The 23,025-nt window shown below is 33.9% G+C and overlaps 1 protein-coding gene across 3 annotated transcripts in view; it reads left to right on the plus strand.

Moving 5' to 3' along the window:
- Positions 1 to 23,025, plus strand: part of PPP3R1 (protein phosphatase 3 regulatory subunit B, alpha) — a 39,579-nt gene that overhangs the window by 12,458 nt on the left and 4,096 nt on the right. The window contains exons 1-5 of one of the 3 annotated variants that reach the window (XM_058182152.1): positions 2,297 to 2,350; positions 3,353 to 3,424; positions 14,138 to 14,177; positions 17,952 to 18,128; positions 22,127 to 22,186. In XM_058182152.1, coding sequence (XP_058038135.1) covers positions 2,312 to 2,350; positions 3,353 to 3,424; positions 14,138 to 14,177; positions 17,952 to 18,128; positions 22,127 to 22,186 — 388 coding nt within the window. In that variant the 5' untranslated portion in view covers positions 2,297 to 2,311. Of the gene's footprint in view, positions 1 to 2,296; positions 2,351 to 3,352; positions 3,425 to 14,137; positions 14,178 to 17,951; positions 18,129 to 22,126; positions 22,187 to 23,025 lie in introns of those variants that run through there. The other 2 variants (XM_058182163.1, XM_058182172.1) reach the window with 2 other exon arrangements.

The raw sequence follows: 23,025 nt of genomic DNA on the forward strand, positions 1-23,025 counted from the left end.
TCCTGAATTTTGAGTAAGTAGCCTTAGGGCTTGTTTCTATCACGGTTTTAAATATCTACCGATATATGAAACTATTGGGAGAGGTTCTCCATCAATTTAGTATAAGATATTGTGAGGATGATACTAAATTATATATCTTTACCTTTGGCCAAGTTAGAGATTGTTAAAAGTCCTCAAGCAAATTGAATCCTATGCAAAATGAAAATACTATTCTTTCAGAGACCAAGTGGCACAAAGTCTGCTCCTTCAGTAACTCAAAACAGATTGTACTCCCCTGCTCAAGGAGCAGGTATGTGATTTGGGGACCCTCATGAACTTAAAGTTACTGCTTGGTCAATGCCCTTGGCTGGTAAACCACTTGCCATCCCTTTTTTTGGATAGAATTATCTTGTGTCATTAGTGCATGTGGTTATCAGTTTGAAAATTGATTACTTCAATGTATTTTATTTGGGACTATCTTTCAAGGCTCCATAAAAATAGGTTGGAGATTGTGGTGGTTTGCTGGTTGACAAATAAGAGCCAATTCAGGCATGTGGCATTGATTCTACAGACTGTGCACTGACTTCCAGGAGTTTTCTGTGTACAATTCAAAATGATAATTTTGACTTATAAAACTCTGTGGATTATCTCTATCTTAAAGACTTAGACTGCTATTTTAAAGACTGCTTGCTTTGATCTGAATGCCTGTTTTGTGTGTTTAGATTGAGGGCTATTTCCTACCTGGGAAGCATATGAGGAAGAAACCCAGGAAATCTTGGGGGTCTCCCTGTTCTTGTAGAATAACCTCTCCCCACAGGCCCCGATCACCCCCACTACTTTAGCAGAGTAGTTAAGACTGTTTTATTGTATTGGGGTAACAGGAAAGAGTTTGTTTTACATTATGATAGTGAACTGGATTATTTTAAAAACAAAGGATGAAGATAAACCACTAGCTTCAAGTAGTCATTAGGAATTGTGGAAAGGAAAATAAATTATAACAAAATCTGGACAGTGTTAGTATATATATTTAAGATTTGTCCTTTAATGGCTATAGTGGGTAAAATTCTTTGCTATGGGGTCCTACTTTCTTTAGTAAAACTTACCTTGGATTTCATCTGAAGAGACTTCATTCCTAGTGGTGGAGCTAGACATATGGGCGATTGCTTGGGTGTTGCATGGAGGGAAGAGGAATTTAAATTACAAGAGCTTGTGTTGCTTTTTAAGTAATTTTAATTTGGTTTTAATGTGAATCTTAGCTCTGTGGATTTTATAGAATGACTTTAGGATTTCTACATTGATTATAGATTTTATGTCACTGAATCACTTAAAGTTAATTTGAAATTGTCCATAGATAAGCATTATAACAGGTTAATTCTTTTTGTTAAGTAAAGCTAACGGGGGAAGAAAGGAACTGAGTGAGGAACAAAAAGACTATCTGGATTTTTGATTTTTTTTTCCTGAGAGAGTATATAGTGCTAAAATAACTCTCAGAAGAGAAATCTGATACTTAGATGGGAAATCCAGTTTAAGAATAATTATATACTACTGTTCATTAAACTCAAGTGCAAATGCAGACATTTCAGGCTGGTTTTCCCAAATTAATTTTTAACATAGAAAAGTGATTAAATGAGTAGAAATATATTTGGGTTGAGCAGAGATACTAACAAGAAGCAAGGATCTAAAGTTCCTGATCCGTTCTCCACTTCTTGTGGAAAGGGAAATAGTAACAATTATTTATAGGTTGTAACTAGTGTATGGTCCTGCAGGAGGACCTTTTTGTTTTAATGTGTGGAATGGAAAAAATGTAAATGTCCTCATGTCCTCATTACAAGTCGGATTCGATAACACTGGAAAATTCTGAGAAATGGGTTTAGGCAACATTTTGGTTTTCAAGGTGTGGATTGTGTGCAACACTTAAGGGGTTTCAAGACCATGGACAAGATGTTTCTTGCAAGCAGCCTTATCAGATTGATGCAAAATACAGAATGCTGAATATAAAATAGAATCACAATCTGAATGATACCTGACTATTGCTCCCCCACCGTCCTAGGAATTTTTTATACAATGTATTTGCCTCTCAAAGAATGAGTAACTCCATCTTGAAGGGGACAAGGTTTTTTTTTATTGGAAATAGACTCTGCAGAAGGATATTTGGAAGGAGGGAGAAAGAGGAGGGGAGGGGTGAATGTTGTGATTATTATCTGAGTGCAGCTGTATTGAGAGAGAGTCACCAAAACAACAATGATTTTTAAGGCAGCTGATTTAAGGCAAGAACATCTTGTTTGTTTCCCCCCCCTCCCGATTTTGGTGAAAGAAAGTAACTATCTTCAAAATGAAAACCAGATCCGGATTGTGCAAAAAAAAAGAAAAGGTGAGAAGTTTATCCTTACTATTAGTCTCATTGGATGGGTGACTATATAAATAGCTCAAATACATAAATATAAGAAAAAGTATATAAATATATATATTACCAACGTTAATAATCTTGGTAATATTATAAAAATATTAAAAGGTTTGGAAAATGCTTGAAATGGAATGATTTTAAAAAGGAACTTTCTGTTCAAAAAGTCTTCAGTTTCATACATATTATGTATTATAATTTTGACAAGTGCATATAAACGATCTTTTGCTGCAAACCAGTGTAGATTTCTTTTCCCATTGTTGTATTTCTCATATTTATATATATATATTTATATATTTATTTATATATTTATTCATATATATACATATACATATATATATATATATATATATATATATATATATATATATATATATATATATATATATATGTATGTATGTATGTATGTTCTATAGAAATCACCCCTCAAAGAGAGCATTGTAATAAATTATAGAAATAGGTTTCTCTCATCATGACATGAATCTAGTTTACCATGATAAATGTGATAAATGTTCCCTTCATTTTTGCTACCATTGTAATATAATTAAAACTCCATGCTTAGTTCACAACAAATTGTACTTTTTACAAAATTCAATTTATTATGCAGCTTTGCCTCTAACTATAAGTTTAGGATTGGAGGCTTTGACTTCAATTAAATTAAGCCCTTCCATTTTTTGTGTGAATAACTGAAGAATAATTATTTCAAAATAATGTGGGCAAGCCAGATATGGCTATTTCCATTATAAACGTGTTTACTTTAAAGTCATTTTTAAAGCTCTGGAAAATTATGAAATATTTAACTTGCATGATCTCATAAATTTAAATGGCACTGGACACTCTGATGAAGTAATACTTAAGAAAGCTCATGCTACAATAAATTATTAGATAGCACAATTCATATAAATTACTATATGAACATATAACATATTTTATAAAGAGGAAAAAAGTGTAACATCTTTATTACATCTGCAGCAGCAACGCCAGGCAGGTCCAACACCAGTACCAGGCAGGTCCAGCAGCAGCAAGCAGCCGCAACATTCTTCAGTGAGTTAATTAAAATCAGAAGTAGTTTATTCCTCTTATTCTAATTACATAATCTATTGCATTTATCCTCTCATATGCTTTATGAAGAGGACTATTATTTGTATTTTAAAAATAAATAACGGAAGCTAATAAGATCTTCCATAGTAAGTTGTTACGGCATTGGGACTTTAGACTAGATGTCCCAAATTCCAGAATACTTCATTAGAATATTAGTACAACATTTTAGGTGTATAGAAAAAATGAATAACAATAAATATTATTAAAATAATATTACTGGTTCTCATATGAAATTAGATGTGTATACAAATGAACTAATAGTTATAAGCAAGCACTTCCCTATGCCAAGTATCAAGAGAGTTTCATAATGTTTTCATCATTTTTTTAAAAACATGTTTGCTCATGCAAAAAGAAAAAAACAGCCCAACCTACCAAAAATAGAACTGTAAAGGACAATCTAGAATATAAATTAAAATAAGCAAGAAAATGGTAAGAGACCAGTTCAAATTGCCAGGACCTGATCAGTTATATCCCAGAGTTCTGAAGAAGCTGGCAGACATGATCTTGGAACTATTGAGCCATATCTTCTAAAGATCCTGGAGCACTGGGGGACCACCAGTGGATTGGAAAAAAATTGATGTGGTTCCCATCTTCAAAAAACAGATCCAATTAACTACAAACCAATTAACCTGATATTAACACCTGGTAAGATCCTGGAAAAGATAAACAAAGATCTGAGAACACCTAAAAACAAGCAAAGATATAACCAGAAGTCAGCATTGGTTTGTCAAAAACAGATCATGCTGAACAACTCTTATTTCATTCTTTGACAAAGTGAGTAAACTAGTGGACCAGCAAAATGTTGTGGGCATACTGTACTTGGACTTCAGTAAGGCATTTTTACAAAGTTAACCACAACCACTTCCTTAGTTGATTAGAAAAATGTGGGATAGACAGCACCACCACCTGATGGATTTGTAACTGGCCGACAAACCACACTCAGCAGTTAGTCCTTAATGAAACTACATCTACATGAAGGGAAATAAATAGTGGGTTACCCTAAGGTTCCATTTCAGGCACACTATTCGATATCTTCATAAGTGATCTAAATGAGGGACTAGAAGGAGAACTCATCAAATCTGCAGATGATACTAAGTTGGCAGGAATAACCAACAGCCTAGAAGATAGGCTTAAAATCAAGATGGATCTCCACAGTAGTGAATATTGGGCCCTATCTAACAAACTGAAAATCAATGGAGAGAAAAGTAAGGTTCTTCTCTTAGGCAAGAAAAAACAAATGTACAGGTACAGATTAGGAGAACCCTGGCTCAGTAGCAGTAACTGAGATGAATCTTGGAATCCTAGTGAACAATTATTTAAATATGAGCCAACAAGTGTGTGGCATCAACCAAAAAAATCAATGCAATCCTAGACTGCATTAACAATGATAGAATCAAGATCAGATGCAGCATTAGTACAGCTGTATAAAGCCTTAGTAAGACCACACTTGGGACACTGCATCTAGTTTTGGTCATCACAATATAAAAAATATGTTGAGACTTTGGAAGAAGTGTAAAGAAGAGCAACAAAGATAATTAGGGGCCTGGAGGCTAAAACATTAAGAACGGCTGCAGAAACTAGGTGTGTCTAGTGAAAAGAAGGACTAGGGGCAACATGATAACGGTGTTCCAATATTTGAAGGGCTGCCACAAAGAAGAGGGGGTCAACCTATTTTCCAAAGTACCAGAAGACAAGCCAAGAAGCAGTGGATGGAAACTAATCAAGGAGAGAAGCAACCTAGAATTAAGAAGAAAGTTTCTAACAGTGAAAACAATTAGTGAAACAGCTTGCCTTCAGAAGTTGTGGGGAGATTTTTAATAAAAGACTGACCAGCCATTTGTTTGAAATGGTATAAGGTCTCCTGTTTGAGCAGGGGGTTGGGCTAGAAGATCTCCATCTCTTCCAATTCTGTTATTCATATAGGTAAAATATTTAATTGAATAACACAGATGCAAATATATTGGCTCCCTCTACCTTCCATTCATCAATCAGTAATTGTTCATTATTGCTAATCATAGCATGCATAGTGATTGACTTTTTTAGAAGAAGCATAGCCAACCTAATCAATTATTAGAGCAACTGTCTTGCCAGAAATAGCATGTAATAAATTAAAAAGTTGATATTTGAAAGTTGCCATTACAGGTATTTCTCAATTGTCAATGGTAATTGGGACTAAGAACTCCTTCATTAAGCAACATGGTTGTAAGGCATGACATCATGTAACTGTGCTGTCTTATAATGGCAGACGCAGTTGCCATTGTTAAGCAAATTCTGTTCAACCAGAATCTCCCACATGATCATTTGCTTCCTCATTGACTTGCTTGTCAAAAGTCTGTAGTGAAAATTTGAAATGGTGATCATATGACTATAGCATACTGTGACATAATTTCAAGCCAGGCACCCAAATCATGATCATGTGACAATGAGGATGCTGCAATGGCTGCAAGTAGAGGAACCTATAAGTATCCCTTATTCAGCACCATCATAACTTTGGTTACTGTATGAGTGGATGTTAAGTGAGGACTGCCTCTATCTTTTGCCACCTGAGTGTATGAATGTGATTAATCACTTGGGTTAATGTAAAAGTTGCCCAATTGGAGTGTTTGAAGCTTATTATTTGGGAAGAATACTTCCCAGTAAAATTACTTTGTGTAAATATTCAGCTGTATATAATTTCATATTGGTCAGATCAAGCAGAATATAAGACTATCATCTGATAAATTTGAATTGCCTTTATAGCAGATTGGAATCAAGTGATAGTCTCCATAACACCTTTCTGTTATTGGGAAGTTTTGAATCTATCAGAAATGTTTAACTAGGTGAGTGAAAGTGGTGATTATAGCCATTTCCATTCTCCCTTGGCAGAATATGCCTTTTAAACTCCTAAACATCTATTCTGGATATTCAGGAGACAGTAGGAAAGTTGATTCTGAGGATTGTAAAAGTAGGGAAATTGCTGAAGGCGGTGTCATATCCTTCTCCTCTCCTCTCCTCTCCTCTCCTCTCCCCTGGCCTCTAATATGGTAGAAATGTTCTGGTTAGAATTTATATGGAGACTCAGTTCTGCCATTGAATAAAGACCTGGACATAGGGCAGAATTAATCCATTTATGTGATGGTTTACAGAATAACAAAAATAAAAAGGAGGTCCCTCTTCTGAATATTTCACAGTGCCTCCTTTTGAACAGCAAGATAACAACATGAGAAAATATATTCAAGTGATTTCTCTTTTCTCCCTAACTGCCTGCCAAACCTCCTTGTAGTAATGACTGTTTGGACAGTGTTTGCAAACTTACTGATTGTGGTAAAGTTAGCAGAAGTAGAAAGTGGTCCAAAGTACTGAATATTTATGATACAGATATAGTGCTTCAAATACCTATGATTTATTTGATATTTACAAATAATTTATATGCATTGTGTAGAATAAAAATAAGGGACTTAAAACATAGCTGCCAGTAAAGAGCAAATTCCCAAGCCATTACAAAATACTTGCTATGAATCAGTAGGAAACATTAAAAAAAATTATGTTAGAGGCCACAGTTATACTTGACACATGCCAGTTACATTATATTTATAAATGTGTAATCTATAAATAGTATGTCTTTTCTGAAATATAATATGTTTTATTATAACTTGTAGTGTAGCAGTGCTTAAATATTGTTATTAGCTGTAAGTTGACCTGATTTAGTCTGTAATCCTAAATCTTGAAATCTCCTTTGCCTCGATTTATTATCTCTGATGTACACTTTTATAAATACGCCGTCCAAGAGGTATTAATCTTCATTTAAATTTCTTATATTGAATATCACTTATTAGACTATATTGATGGAAATAATAATGTTATTATTGAAGAGCAAACATTTATTTTATTAGAATATAGCAGTGTCCACTTGTATCGATAACACTTCCTTTTGCATAAAAATAAGAGATTTCTAAGGTTTTGCATTAATGTAATTGAATAATAATCACCAAGGATATCAAGGAAAATGATAAAAAATGATAATTCCTGTGTAATAAGGGAAATAATGGAAAATATATCATCTTCATAAAGTTTAAATAACCTAAAAAATTAAAGTCAAGATTTTTGACTTAATGGCGTGACTAGATCTCTGCAGAGGAGCATTTATGAATAATGATTATAGTATGCATCTAATATACCTGGTTTAACATGCTGGAGCCTTGCACATTTGTAGGATGGTGTTTTAGAGAATATGGAAAGTAGTACCCTACCAGTTAGGATAATCTTGCTCCCATAACCATTCCATCTTTGCTATCCCATTCATAGCGTTAATAATTGATTGCTTTGATTTCAGAAGTTTGTATAGGCATTCCTATAGCTCTTCTATGCTAATCAGTGCCAATACTGTAAAGTGTATGGGGAGAGCTTTTATTATGACGGCCATATTTTGAATGTATTGCATATATACATAGTCAATCAGTCAAACCTTACCCTCTATGAAACTGTAAAGAGGAAAGAAGATATTGAATACTTCTTACATAGAAATTAGTATTTATAGGATAGAGATGAGGAATAGAAACTGAAACAAAAATAAACAGAACATCCAGTACTAAAGCAGTCTTATGCCTTTCATTTATTTTATTCATTCTATTTCTCATGGCAGGGGATTATAAAAGGAGGTCTTTTATATTTTTTGTGTGGAGGTCCAATCACTTGACTTTGGAGAATACTGAAGTGTTATGCTGGATTCTAACAGTAGTAGGCTTTTCTGAATATCTGGATATTTTTTCTTACCTTAGACTTAATTGATTGTAAACTGAAAATATTTTTATCCAATAATAGGACACTAGTATTTTTTCAAAATACTGTACAAAAACGAAGAAAGGCTGTAATAAGTCTACCAGCAGCAGAAGTTTTAAAATTTGAAGTTGGATAATACCTTTAATAGGATAAGAAAATGGGAAAAAGAATATGCAGGTTTCTTAATTTTTCATTGAACAAAAGATTAAAAGTGGGGAAGGCTGGAAAAGCTTTGAAGAAGTTGCTTTTATGTTTAAAAGTTAAGAAATGCATCTGTTTTTGATGGTAGTATAAAAGTTTAGTGATGGTGCTGGTTCTCTAATGAGGAAAATGTTTTCCAAATATCCATGGTTAAGATTGGACCAATTCCATAAACTGGAATTGGTTTTGATCCTGATGAGTACATATTACATGTTTTGATATTAAATAAAATTACAAAACCATCCTATTTTCAAATGAAAATTAATCTGAAAAAAATCAAGAACAATACTTGCTTATTAAACAACAAAAATGTATCTTTCAGTTAAAAAGGTTGATTCGGTAGAATCTTCCTGATAGTTTCTGAAATCATTAAACCTCAATCTCCCTTTGGAGGGATTTAAATCAAATCAATTTTAATCAGACCTGCCTTGAGTACAAATAATCCATTTATTTGAGAAATGATTCTAAAATTATGACCAATGGTAGCTACACAGTGTCTTCTATACTGTTTGTTCCAGTAGTTGCTAATCACAATTGATAAGCAAAATTTACTATAAGTTAGCAAAGGAATTTACAGTTTCCACATATTTATTTTCTGTATTTTAATTGAGGTCTTACTCTACTTTGATAGTCAACATGAAACATACCCAGTATGAAAAAAGGCAATTAATTTCAATTATACTTGATACTACAGTAATATTTACAAACTTATTTCTAGCATCTTTTTGTTATTACCTTTTAGACAATTTTATTCCTTCATTTTCTCACTGCACGTACAGTATTGGTTCCACATTTCTGACAAAAGTTTCAATTTTTTTATTTTTTATTTTTTATTTATCTATTTGTATCCTGGCTTTATTACTTTTACAAATAAGGCAGTAAACATATCCAACACATCTTTCTAACTGCCCCACAAATTAAAATCATGAATACTTGACACAGCTGTAGATTAAATAATTATTTTCATGCTTCCTCAAAGCATGTTCTTTTATATATTTAAGTTATTGTTTCCTTGAGGCTGTTAACTTTGCTGTTGCTTTTTTCTTTGAAAATCTTTGAATTGTGTGCCAGTTGTGCTCTTTCCTGGATAGGGAGGTCCTGCTTGCTATCACTCATGCCCTTGTGACTAATAAATGCGCTTTATATGGGGCTGCCCTTAAAGAGCATTTGGAAGCTTTAACTGGTACAAAGTACCTGCATGGATAGTAAATGGTGCAGTTAATCCACACATGTAACATTCTGTGAGCTGCATTAGTTGCCAGTGTGCTTCTGAGTGCAGTTGAAAATACTGGTTGTCACTTTTAAAGCCCTTGATCGTGTTAAGATTGGGTTTACCCGAGGAACCCCAAACACATACTTTTTTTTTTAAAGCTCGAAGGATGCAGCTCCATAAGGAACGCTGCCTCACTCCACAACAGTGCTCCATTCTGTTTAGCAATATTTTTCAACTCTGCAATACGCTTGGATAGAGCTAGAAATCTAACCACATACCTATGTAACAGTAAAAAGTAATTTAATTTAACTTTGTTCACCTGTTTCAGGCAGGGTTTTGTTGGGCAAAAGAAGCAAGTAATTGTTTAATTTGGGGTGAAAGTAATGCATTAAACTGTTAATTGTGACATTTTTCTTTAAAATATATCAGTAGTTTAAATTCTGTTTTTTCTGTTTCTTCAGTCTGCTTCTAGGTTAGATCCGTACATTATAGCCAAGACTTAAGTTGATTCCTGTATGTGACTATAAATAGTTAATGAGTCATAGACAGCTGCTTCACAGGTTAAGTGACTGTCAGCTGAAGACCTTCTTTCTGTCATCTGCTTTCAGTTACCTTAATAACTTTTCAATATAAGATTAGGGAAATTTCACTGCAGAAGAAAATTTTCTTGTTAATGTTTCCTCAAAAAATTTAATTAGGCTCTTCTGACATAAAAATAATATATATATATATAATTTGTTGTTGCTTTTCAAAATAATGGAGGTGGGTGGGAGAAGTTTGGTTTAAAAAATAGATATAGATTATGGATATATATTATAGGTCATCCAACTATTCTAAACCACACTGAAGAAGCTTCTTGTATGAGAAGCGAAATATTTTCAAGGAAAAAATCAAAAGAAAGTCCAGTTGCCCTTTGAACAGCACCTTTGGGACAATCATGACCTGGATAATTGTGAATCTCCATTGACATTCTACTCCAGATGTCTGGAGATTGGTTTAAACCTTCCTTTATTTTTTAAGAGTAAAAAAATAGTGCTTTAGGTTTAAGAATTCAGGAGAGAGGGCCCTTTTTTAGAATACAGTACTAGGGTTAATCCTATGTCAACAATACAAATGATTAATTAGAGGATGGCAAGAAAAATAAAGAGGGAGGAGTTGAAGAATATGAGGAAAGCTTTTGTGTGAATCTGAAATTACTTTTATGACCTGGTGATTGACTGTAGTAGAAGAATTGACAGCTTCTAGTTTTTTTAAAAAAATAATTCAGTAGTACGATTTGTATGTTCAGATTAGTCATAGCTAATATTAGTGTTCTCTGTGATGTAGACAGATCCAACAAATGAAAAGATGTAGCGAAAACAAACATTTGCAGAAAATATACCTTCCTCTTTTCATTCTTTGTTTTTCTGTCTTTATTTTAAGCTATTATTTTAAATAGTATATTTTGAATTATATAAGAAGCTGATTTCTCTTCTTACTACTCCTTCTTGCTTGACAATTTGAGAGCTTGCTTAATATTTGAAATATGTATAGAAATGAAAGAAGAATAAACAATGTTCCTCAAATTTTTTAACTTTTTGCATCACTCCTGCTTGAGAGAATAGTTCAGTATTTAAAAGTACATATATACTAACTGACTCTTTCTCTTAGCATTTCAGCTGTGACTTCATAAATGTTAGGGAGCTACAATCAGTAATGGCGTCATTGCAAGTTAGAATAAGATCTAGCATTACACCAGTACCATTTAACTGGAAAGAAAAAAAAGTTTGAGAATTAAAGATCTGGTTCTAGAAATTTAATGAAAGAAAATGAATCTTAGGTATCTATTGGGTGAAGGTCATCAAAATTAGAGGCAGTCATACCAGAAGAGCTGAGTAATTGGATTGTTGAGCTCTGGTGTCTATAAGTGTGAAACTATTACACTGCTTTCCATCTCTTTAAAGCAACCATGGTTTTTCCTAGGATTGTGCTGTTGCCCATTGCAGTTACTGCCTGATTCCAGGAACACGTACTTTTGATTTACTTAGTTGCAAACATATTTGTTTTTTGATTAAATTTATTTGCCTCCTGTCTTTCTGGGGCTACTTTAGGTGGCTTACAACAGTAAAAAGGAAGAAATGAAAAGAGTGTGAATATCATTCCTGTTTGTGGTGTAAACCCTTTTTACAACTGAAATGTTAAACAATCATACAGGTAGTCCTCGACTTACAACAGTTCGCTTAGTGACCGTTCAAAGTTACATCACTGAAAAAAGTGACTTATGACCATTTTTCACACTTACGACTTTGCAGCATCCCCATGGTCATGTGATTTATATTTGGATGCTTGATAACATATGACTGTTGCAGTGTCCCAGGGTCCAGTGATCTCCTTTTATGACCTTCTGACAAGCAAAGTCAATGGGGAAGCCAGATCTTTTTAACAGCCATGTTTCTAATTTAATAACTTTAGTGATTCACTTAACAAATGTGGCAAGGAAAGTTGTAAAATGGGACACTACTCACAACAAATTTCTCACTTAACAACATAAATTTTGGGCTCAATTGTGATTGTAAGTTGAGGAATACCTATACTGTGACAAGAAAGAAAAGAAAAAAATGTAAAACACAATTTATTATTATTCAGATATGCTAATATACAGTATGCAAAGCATCTATCCACTGTCATATCTATGTCTATTTCTCACTTGCTGATATAGATGCTAGAATGATGTAGGTTTTTTTAAAGTATAGATTCAGGTTTTTTTAAGTATAGATTCCAGAATGTATTTTGTAGTAAACCAAATGAGTACAGGTAATCCTTTCTTACGACTTCATTTAATGCGTTTTCAAAGTTGTAAAAAATAACCTGTGACCTGTACTTGCACTGACAACTGTTCCATCATTCCCACAATCACACCATTGCAATTTGGGCACTTGGCAACCAGGTCACATTTAGGATTGGTTGCAGCATCCTGCACTGAATTGATCACAATTTGTGATCTTTTTTGTCAATTTCTGCCAAAAAATTCTCACTGGGGAAATTGGATTTGCTCAATAGCCATCTGATTCACTTAACAACCACAGTGATTTGCTTAACAGTGTCTGGAAAAATTGTTGTAAAAATCAGGCAAACTCAACTTACGACTGCAGTGGCTTGCAAGAGAAATACCAATGTCAATTGTGGTCGTACCTCGAGGACTACCTATAGATGAACTCTTAAAATTGCAGTTGATGTCCATCAGATAATATATACTAGAGAGTAAATAAGATAAATATCTTTCTTAGTTTATATCAAGACAAGTATTACAACCTTTCTTGTATTACAAATACTGTCTTTGGTTTGAAATTGGAAAAAGAAAATTTAAATATAATCACAAGGAAACTGAGGTGTATTGTGGTAAAGATAAAGTTTGTTTAGAAAGAGGAAGCATGAGCCAGTATGTGGGTAGAGAAAAGGAGATAACATGGACTTAATAAATAAAAATTGGAAGAATTAAATGGCTCCATAAATCAAAAAAGGTTTGAATTAATATTTATAATGACTGGGAAAAGGCAGATCCTATCGCCAAAAGATAAGAATTGTAGTTGATAGTCTTATTTCTAAAGAAGAATCAAAGTAACTTGTCAGGTTAGTCCTGTTAATGCTAACATCTCTTCTGTAAGTTCTTGAGTTAACACTCAAGAAGCATGGTTGGTTTTGGAAAGAAGTGCTTGCTCAAAATGTGTCTAGTAGTTGACTTACGGTAAATGTTTCCAAAAATTATTTTACCATACTATGCAGGTTTGTCTATTCATTCTTAAGAACTTAAATGCTGCACTGCTGGACTGGACCTCTGCCCATGTAATCCAGTAGTATTTCTCACAGCAGCCAACTATTTGCATAAGGAGGCTCACTGGTTTCCAAGCAGATGACCTTCAAAGGCTGCTGTCAAGGCTGCTAACCATTGATTCCCATAACCCCCATTAATTGGCTCAATCCTTTTTTGAATCAGACAAGCTGTAGCTTACACATCTCACAGTAATGAATTTCAAGGGTTAATTATACATTGTGTTAAAAAATCATTTTCTTTATCTTATTGTTTTCCAGGATTCAATTACATTTTATTAATAGTTTCTACTACTAATATTTAAGAACCCTATGCACTATTTTTTAATTTTGTTGCCAACAGGCAGGACATGCTGAAATAAATTGGAGCAGAATATATTTAGCATTCATATATTTTGTTCAATAATCAATATAGAATTTTGCATATATTGAAGGTGTCATTTTGATCCATGTTGTGTATAATTTATCTTAATAAATTGCAGATTTTCATTGCTGATACTGGAAATATAATCAGTATCCCAATAATGCATACTTATTATTTTAGTGATAATTGTAATTGTTAATTGATAATTGTTTAAAAACAGAACAAAATAATTTCAAGAAAATATTTGGTGTATTCCATTGGCTCCTTTATGTAAAGTGCCTTTTTAAACAACACTTTTTTTCTCTCATTTTAGGGAAACGAAGCAAGCTACCCACTGGAAATGTGTTCACACTGTAAGTTCAACTTTACCTAGATGGTTTGTAACAAAAGTGCAGCTGTTGTTCTGAGAATACTCTTCTCAGTATGGAAGAGAATAGATAGTTCAAGTTTATAATAAAAAGGCAAAAATAGTTCTTTGCTGTTTTTTTCTCACTATAGGGCAGGGTTAAATTGCTTCTTCCAATAGAGAATGAGCTACCATTGAATAGTATCTGGTTTTTAGGATAACTGGTCAATATATTAATAGTATTTGATTTGTACCTTCAAAGGATAAAAATAAGTGGATTAGAGGTTCTTTATGCCCCACATTTTTGTTGGGCATGTAAGTAATGTATTTTTTAAAAACTTGCATTCTTTAAACTTAAATATTGTTATTTATTGGTATCCCATCTTAATTATTTTTATAAATAACTCAGCATAATAGTCCTTCCTCCTCCTAGTTTCCCTACAGCAACAAACCAGTGATGTGAGTTGGGCTGGGAGAGAGTGACTGACCCAAAGTCATCCAGCCAGGTTTCATGCCTTAAGCTGGACTAGAATTCAGTCTCCTGGCTTCTAGCCTGATGCCTAAACCAAAGTGTCTCTCATTACCTGCTTTAAAACAAGGAGGAAGGCCAATTATAATTCTTGGAAGTAATTCAGCTTCAGTTATAATCTAATATAATAGTGTAGTATATGAAATTTAGCTAAACTGAATTTGTATATACAAAACCTCAATATGATGTTCTTGTATCAGTACCTTGCAAAACTGCTCCTAAGTAATGAAGGGATCGATTGAAATATTGTCTGTGAGTTGGAAAAGAAAGGATGGAAGGATTTGTTATACATAAACACTGTCATTCTCAGTCCTTTTGAACTTCTTTAGCCAAGAGATGTACATATTTCATTGTAATCCTGTCTTTTCAGAAGACTTGAGATATGTACAAAATAATAAATAACAATAAAATAAAACAATTCCTTTCACTATAAAGATACCCAAAGAAAAATACAAGGCAGTAAATCCATATTTAAAATGATTTTTGTTGCCTTCTTAAATGCTGAAATTTAAAGACATATCAGAGCAAAATATTTCATAAGAAGGAAGCCATCATGAAAAAGATCTACCTCAAAATCCATAATCCTGTTGATAGAAGTAGAATAAAGGCTGTCACTGGACAGGCAGGACTATGCTTGATAAGGTGGTGTCTTAATAGCCTCTTGAAACCACACCAAGTAGGGCTTGATAGTGCTTTGAATCCTGCCCAGAAATCTACTGGCAACGAAGTCAGTGAGTGCAATATAAAGTAACATTTTCTCTGTTAATTTCCTGGACGCCAAATTTTCTACCCATTTACACTTCTGGATTGTCTTAAAAAATAATTCCACATAGAATATAGGTATATATTCTACATGAATGCCCAGCTCACAGATACGATACTGCAGCGAACCACAGCCATGGGATTGCCATTTGTGACCTTCCTTGCAGGCTTCCACATTCTCCCGAGGAGCCTTGCTGCAAAATATGAGGAATACAAGTAATCATTTTATAAAGAACCCAAAGTCATAATGAAATGAAATTTCATGAATGAATGAATGAATTTAGTTATCTTATATGGTTCTGTCCAATTGATGTTTGAATTTGAGCAAATGGATGTGACTTTATCTGCAATGAAATCAGCAAAAACATCTAGCTACTCTGGATCCCATTCATCCCATCCCTAAAAATGCTACAGGTTATATTTAGATTAGATTAGATTAGAATCTGCAGATACAGCAAAATCCATTAGTTACATTTATCACTACTGTGAAAGCCCAAAACCTTCTTGTACTGTTGCTTAGTCAAACTGACTTTTCACTTGCTTTATTTCGCAATACTACTCAGAACTGTTAGGATTGATAACTGAAAAGAGGCCTTGCAGGAACAATTTCATCCAGTCATGTTCTCCCCAGCATGAACCAGATGCATTGGGAACTTCCTATTTTATCATTAAGAGAATCCCCAAGTTTGAAGTCTTTTGGTTTTGTTCTCAGTTTGCTAAACATTACATTTACAATATTGCACTCAAAAAATTTTTTGAAGACTTTTTTGTAGTATTGTCAATTCTAATTGTACACTAGAATTAAGATTTTGTTACGTATATGCTGTTCCTGAAATCATACTGGAAGAATATCATGCTTTCAGGATTGGTAAGTATATATTCAACGGATATTCCACTGGCTTAGTTCTTTCAATAATGTGATTAGATAGATTGAATTTCAGTGCATGATATTTGAAAATTGAAAGTACTACTTTTAGTATGAATTCAAAATTATTTTGCACAAATGCTAATAGTCACAGTATGGTTCTGGTTCTTTTTGCTCCCAAATTGGAATAACACATAACACAGCTTTTTTCCCACCTTTCCAGAGGCTATTATACAATTAGAATAGAACTCTTATTTTTCAGAGTTCTATATTGTTAACTTCATAGAAAGTGTTTTACAATATTATGCCACTTTTTGGAGAAAAAAAATGCATGTTGTAAGATGCTAATATATATTTAAAACTGTATTATGTAAATACAGAGCACCACTACACTAATATCTAAACTTGAGTTTTGAAAATACGAATTTGAATCTTGTGTTCATAATCCAATGGATTGCTAGTGGCATAGCTAGGTTACTATGGACTTAATCTAATATCGTGGAATAGATCTTTTTCTTTTTCCTGTAATGTTGGGATGGTGTGATGTGATGTAGAAGCAAACAATTAAGTGACTGACGTCCAGTCACTAGCTGATATTCATCTACTAACAGGTGGATACAATTAGTTACAATTCCTTCAGTCTATAGGGAAATTCCTGAACATTTACAGGTCAGTTTCAGATGTACTCAAGGAATATGTACCGTGTTTCTCCAAAAATAAGATCCTGTCTTACATTTTTTGAACCCTGAAATAAGTACTTGGCCTTATTGCCCTGCGCTCAAAAGCCCGATTGGGCTTATTATCAGGGGATGTCTTATTTTGGTGGAAACAGGGTAGAACTACACACATCATACACTTTCTGCTGCTTATTCTGCTACTTGCAAAATGACATGGTGTGGCTATCTTTTTTTTTTTTTTTTTTTTGGATGTTGGATACAAAGAAAATGATACATAATTCCATTTCATCCTAATGTTAATTTTTCCTCAAAGAAAAATATCCAGGCTTATATTCTATAATATTATAGAATGAAATAATATACATTTCAGCCAAAAGAGACAAAATTTGGTAAGATTTTATTTATAAAGAATATTTGATATTTAATAGACTGTTAAGGAGAATGGCATCTAATTCTTTGTTTGATAATTTCTTTATAGTGTTATAAATTTAATATTTGATCAACATCAGTTCAGTTTCATAAGGAATTAAAACTAAACATTTAAATAAACTCATTTTTGTATGCATTACAGCTGACCTCACTCTCATTCCCTCCTATTTAAAAGATAACTGACGTGGTTAGATAATTAAAAGGAGATTTGTACTGGGCAGATGCTTGTAAACATAAGGCTGAAGTTAACTAAGCACTGTTAGTCCTTTGAATACTTGAGTCAGTGTATATTAGGTTATACAGAGCTGTAAAGTAAAATGTGCAATGGCTCGTCCTGTAAAAGGTAATCCATTTTAATATATTAAATTTAAAGTTGTTTGTGTATAAGAGCAGGGGGATATCTTCACTCTTAAATAGTCATTTTTGAACCTGAACAAGAAATTGTATTAGAAGAAAGAACTATTATATATTCAGTTTGGGTTTTCATATTTCTCTGTCTTCCCCCTCCCCCTTTGCCAGTTGATGCAGATGAGATTAAACGATTGGGGAAGAGATTTAAGAAGCTTGATTTAGATAACTCTGGTTCTTTAAGTGTGGAAGAATTTATGTCTTTGCCTGAATTACAACAGAATCCCTTGGTACAACGAGTAATAGATATATTTGATACTGATGGAAATGGAGAAGTAGACTTCAAAGGTAAGAAAAGTTTAATTTGCTATACACACATATTCAAACTGTCAGCTTTCACCTAATGTGATAAGATGTAGAATTTTTTTAGCTTTTCAAAATTAGTTATAAACTTCAGTTATTCATGTTCTACATGATAATGTACCTTTCCAGTTGAGAAATGTTTGGTATTATTAGCTAGGAACGATTCATAATGCTTAATAAATAGTTTCTCTGAAATGTTGGAAAGCATTTAGCAGTTTGGTAATTGTATTTCTGTTTGGAGAAAGGAAAAACGGTTTGTCTTACTTATGGGTGCAATTCCCTCAGTGGAAGCACCTCATTTGATTTAGTTTTTAAAAGTTCTAATAATCATAGGTTAACCATCTAGGAAATAGTTTCTTGGACAGTTGTGCTACAGCTGAAAACCCTACTTATCTATCCGTGATATAATTACAAATGGCACAGAGACTGCAAAAAAGCCATGAAAAGTCTTAATACTTAATTGGATTAGTGTGAAAAGAAATGATCTTGGAGATAGTCATAATACTTCAGAATTTGAAAAGTTAAAACGTATCGAAAAGTAAAATAAACAAAAGTCCCCAGGCTGTATTTTTTAAAATAATAATTTAGGAGCATATTTAAATAATTTAATCTGTCATCCTAAAGAAACAGGATTTTAAGCCTCCACATTTAATACTTTTTATCAGGTCTCTATGATTCCAATATATAGTTTATGTACTTACACGGAACTTATTTGCAATCCAGAGATTACGGGCTTGGTGCTAGGTGCATCTCCATATAACCCTAATGTGATGTGACAGTTAAAATGTTGTAGTTGGGTTAGACGGACACAAATTTTATTCCATCCCTATTATGGAAGTTCCTTGTATCACTTGGAATAGTTATACAGATAGTTCTTAATTACTGTTCATTTAACAATAGTTCAGTTATGATGGCACTGAAGAAAGTTGCTTACAACTATATCCTGCAATCCTGCAAACCGTGTCCTGCAATCACTTGATCAAAATTCAGGCACTTGGCAGCCAGCATGTATTTACAACACTTTCAGCTGGGGGATTATGTGATAGCCATTTGCAATTTCCCAGGGGACTTGACTAGTAAAGTCAATGGCAGAAGCCAGATTTGTTTAAAACCATGTGAGTCACTTAGTGAACATGACATCTGCTGTAGTGTGGAATTTTATTTATTTATTTATTTATTTGATTTTTATACCGCCCTTCTCCCGAAGGACTCAGGGCGGTGTACAGGCAGAATAAAACCAACAAAGAACAATATACAATATACAAAGTTAAAATATCAATTAAAAACTTATTAAATGAGCCTGAAAAATTTAAGAAATTTACCATAAAACCAAAAACCCCATTAAAATTGCTAAAAATTTGAGTTTAAAATTCCTGTGTAAAAATACACAGTATTTACACATTAAAAATACTGTGTAATATATAATATATAAATGCTATATATGCCATCTTGAGCTCCTGAAGGAAAGATGCCGTACATTTTTTTTGTGGGATTCTATACTATACAAAGCATACAAAAGAGGAGAAGGTCAAAGAACACAGGAAGATAAAGAGACAACATCAAAGACATACCACAACAACAATTAACAATGGTTGAGACCAACAGAAGAGCAAGAGCCAGAACTTTGTATCTCCCTCGCCACCCAAAGCGGTAAAGGAGGAAGTAAAGAAGAAGTAAATTTTTGCAGATGTTGTTGAACTCTTAACAAGCTCATCACAATGATTCATCCCATTTGCCAGACCCCTCTTTGGAAGCAATATTTTAGAATGGCAGATTCTAAACCTTCATAACTCCTTTGACTTTTTCCAAAACTCATATCCTACAAGTTGCACGGGAACTCTCTCTTAATTTCTTCAGCAAGGTAGAACTTTCTGTTTCAGTTAGAAAATCCAAAAATCTCAACCACACTGCTGGCACTGGAGAAATTGGGGTATAAATAGTATCAACCTTCATTTAGACTGAAAAATACTTCCCCGCTCAGTTTTGGTGCAGCCAAAATGAATAAGGATTTAGGCCTTATAATATTTACAGCAATTACAATTCATAAGCTATGCCAGTCTTTTCTATCTCTGCTGCTTTATTGCTACTTTTTCCGATAGCAGATCATTCAGCCTTCTTTAGGTCTTCCTTCATGCTATGGAGTTTCATTTTAGATAGATTTGTGAAAGCATTTTCTGAAACGTAGTTCCCAAACAAGCTTGCCACATGCCAAGATTGCCCAGATCAGGAATCTCCCTGCTGCTGCCTCAAAATCCTTGAGTTGAACTGCTATCAGTTTTCACTATCTTTTAGGATTAACCATTGGATCTTGCACCATCAAACTTGTTACTGCAAGAAGTCCTTGTATAGTGACCACAACTGAGACTGGCAACAGGTTCACTAAACAAAGGAGTTGCTAAGAGAAACTTGCAACTGTGCTTATGATCTTACTTCAGCTTTCTTTTGCTTTACAGCACTGCATAGGTCATTAATGTGAGGGTTGGTCATAAAGTTACTTTTTCATGATTGTCATAACTGAAAGCAAAGCAGTTGCTTAAAAAAAGAGTATTGTATTCTGATCAACCAACATAATTTTTGAACAGACTGCAGTTCTTTAATACAGATCATGAAGCGTCCCGACCTTCCATTTCATATTTTCAGCTTTCTGCCTAATTATAATGGATTTTCAGAATGACACTATTTGGGTCCTAATTCAAAGATTTCTTCCGTCAGTAATTAGACCGTTATTTTGTGTCCCATAGTTGATTTGGCTTGGCTCTAGATACTTGTCTTTAAAATGATAGCCAATAGTCAATTGGATGTTTGATGTGGTTAAAATGCAAGGAGATTATGTTTTTCTATTCATTCCCTTTCAACCATTGCTGACTCTACACCAGGGGTGTCAAACTCACAGTGTCATGGCGACGTCACATGACATATCAGGACTTTTTCCTCTTCGCTAAATTAGGTGCGGGTAGCACATGACACATCCGGCCCGTAGGCCGGGAGTTTGACAGCCCTGCTCTACACAGAGTCCCTTGACTCTTGAATTCTTGAGACCTGTAGGAAGATCAAAAATAAAGCATTCTGTTGCATTGTTTTAAGACCCCTTAACACTTACAGGGAAAAATAACACCAAAAACAATAATTATACCTACATCCAACTGTATGACACTTTTAACAATTAAATAAGGTAGTCCTCAACTTCTTATAACCACAATCGGGATCAGAATCTTGATTACTGAGCGAAATAGTCATTTAGCAAGACATCACATTCCTGCAATCCTGGTACACCTGGTTGTGGCCATTAAGTGATTTTGCAGTTGTTAAGCAGATGAAATCCCATGTAAACACTGGGTGCCTCGGGTGGAGGAGGTTAACACACATAGCAAGTGAGTTGGGCAGAGTGCTGTAGTGTGGCAATTGACCAGAGCTGCTCACCCAGCCATCGCCTGGAAAGCCTCATCTCCTTCCAGTCTGCCAACACAAACAAAGCTGCCTATAAGCTCAAGGCTTTGCTTGAGCTTATAGGCCTGGTGGGCAGTGAATCTTTCCAGGCCACAGCAGCCTTGTTTGCCTTCTGGGACAGGTGAGCATTGAGATAGGTAGGTGGAGGGAGCTACAGCATCCCTATGGTTGTAAGTTGAGGCGGGCTGCCAAGGATCTGAATTTGTTACCACATGATAAAAATTGGTGCTGCTGCAATGATTGTAACTTTGCATATGGATCATAAGTCCCTTGGTCCACCACTATCATAATTTCAAACAGTTGCTCAAAGAATGGTTGTAAGTCAATGATTAGCTTTAAAAGCTGTATTTTCATGTATCTTCTGAGAGTCACAAGATGTCAAATATGAAAATGTAAGTACATAATACCTAACTAAGGGTCATAAAAACAATAAATAAAACTTTTAAGATTTCTATGGAAGAAAATTTGAGGATATTTTCCAAAATTTGGGAAGTATAAAATATTTTCTAAATTCTTTGTATACCTGTATTCTGTAGAATTTATAGAAGGAGTCTCCCAGTTCAGTGTCAAAGGTGACAAGGAGCAGAAGTTGAGGTGTAAGTATATTATATTTTGTTAACTACAAGCTACTATGCTTTATTAGAAAGTTGTTTTTTTCTGTTCTTCCCCCACTTACTGTAATCTTACTTTATAAACCATTGTAAATTTTAATATACCTTGGACTAGATAATTGGAAGATTCATCAACATGATTTTCATATTTCCGAGGTGAAGTAAACGGCTTTTACATAAAAATAGTTATGCTAGTACTTTTCCATCCTTCTTTTTCCTTTTGATACTTTGAACAGTGAGATATTTGCTGAGAAATAGTGCATGGAATTGTTTTTAATTCTTCCTTAGCAATAACATATAGGAGGAAATTATACAGTTCCATAGATGTAACTATTGTTGCTAAGTTTTAGCAATGAGAATTGGACAAAATATACAAAGTATGTTTTTAGATTGTGCAAATTACATCATAGTTTATATAAATCCCATGGAAGTAGGGAATTTTATATAAAATAAAATAGCTATTGGTTATTTTTATAGTGATATCAAACTTTTCATAACAAGTCCTTAGAAGATTAAATGAGATTACTATTACTGACTTAGTTTTAGCAACCTAGAACTAAGGAGAAATTTCTTGACAGTGAGAACAAATAACTAATGGAACAGATTGCCTCCAGAAGTTGGGGGTGCTCGATCACTGGAGGTTTTTAAGAAGAGATTGGATAGCCATTTGCCCAGAATGGTATAGGGTCTCCTGCTTGTGCAGAGGGTTGGACTAGATCTCCAAGGTCCCTTCCAACTGTTATTCAGCCTGAAATTTCAAAACATCATCTGCTGTGATAAAATTCAAAATCATACTTCAGTATTAGAACACACAAAGTGATTAA

The sequence above is a fragment of the Ahaetulla prasina genome, chromosome 1 (genome assembly GCF_028640845.1).
Source record: "Ahaetulla prasina isolate Xishuangbanna chromosome 1, ASM2864084v1, whole genome shotgun sequence".
Taxonomy (NCBI): Eukaryota; Metazoa; Chordata; class Lepidosauria; order Squamata; family Colubridae; genus Ahaetulla; species Ahaetulla prasina.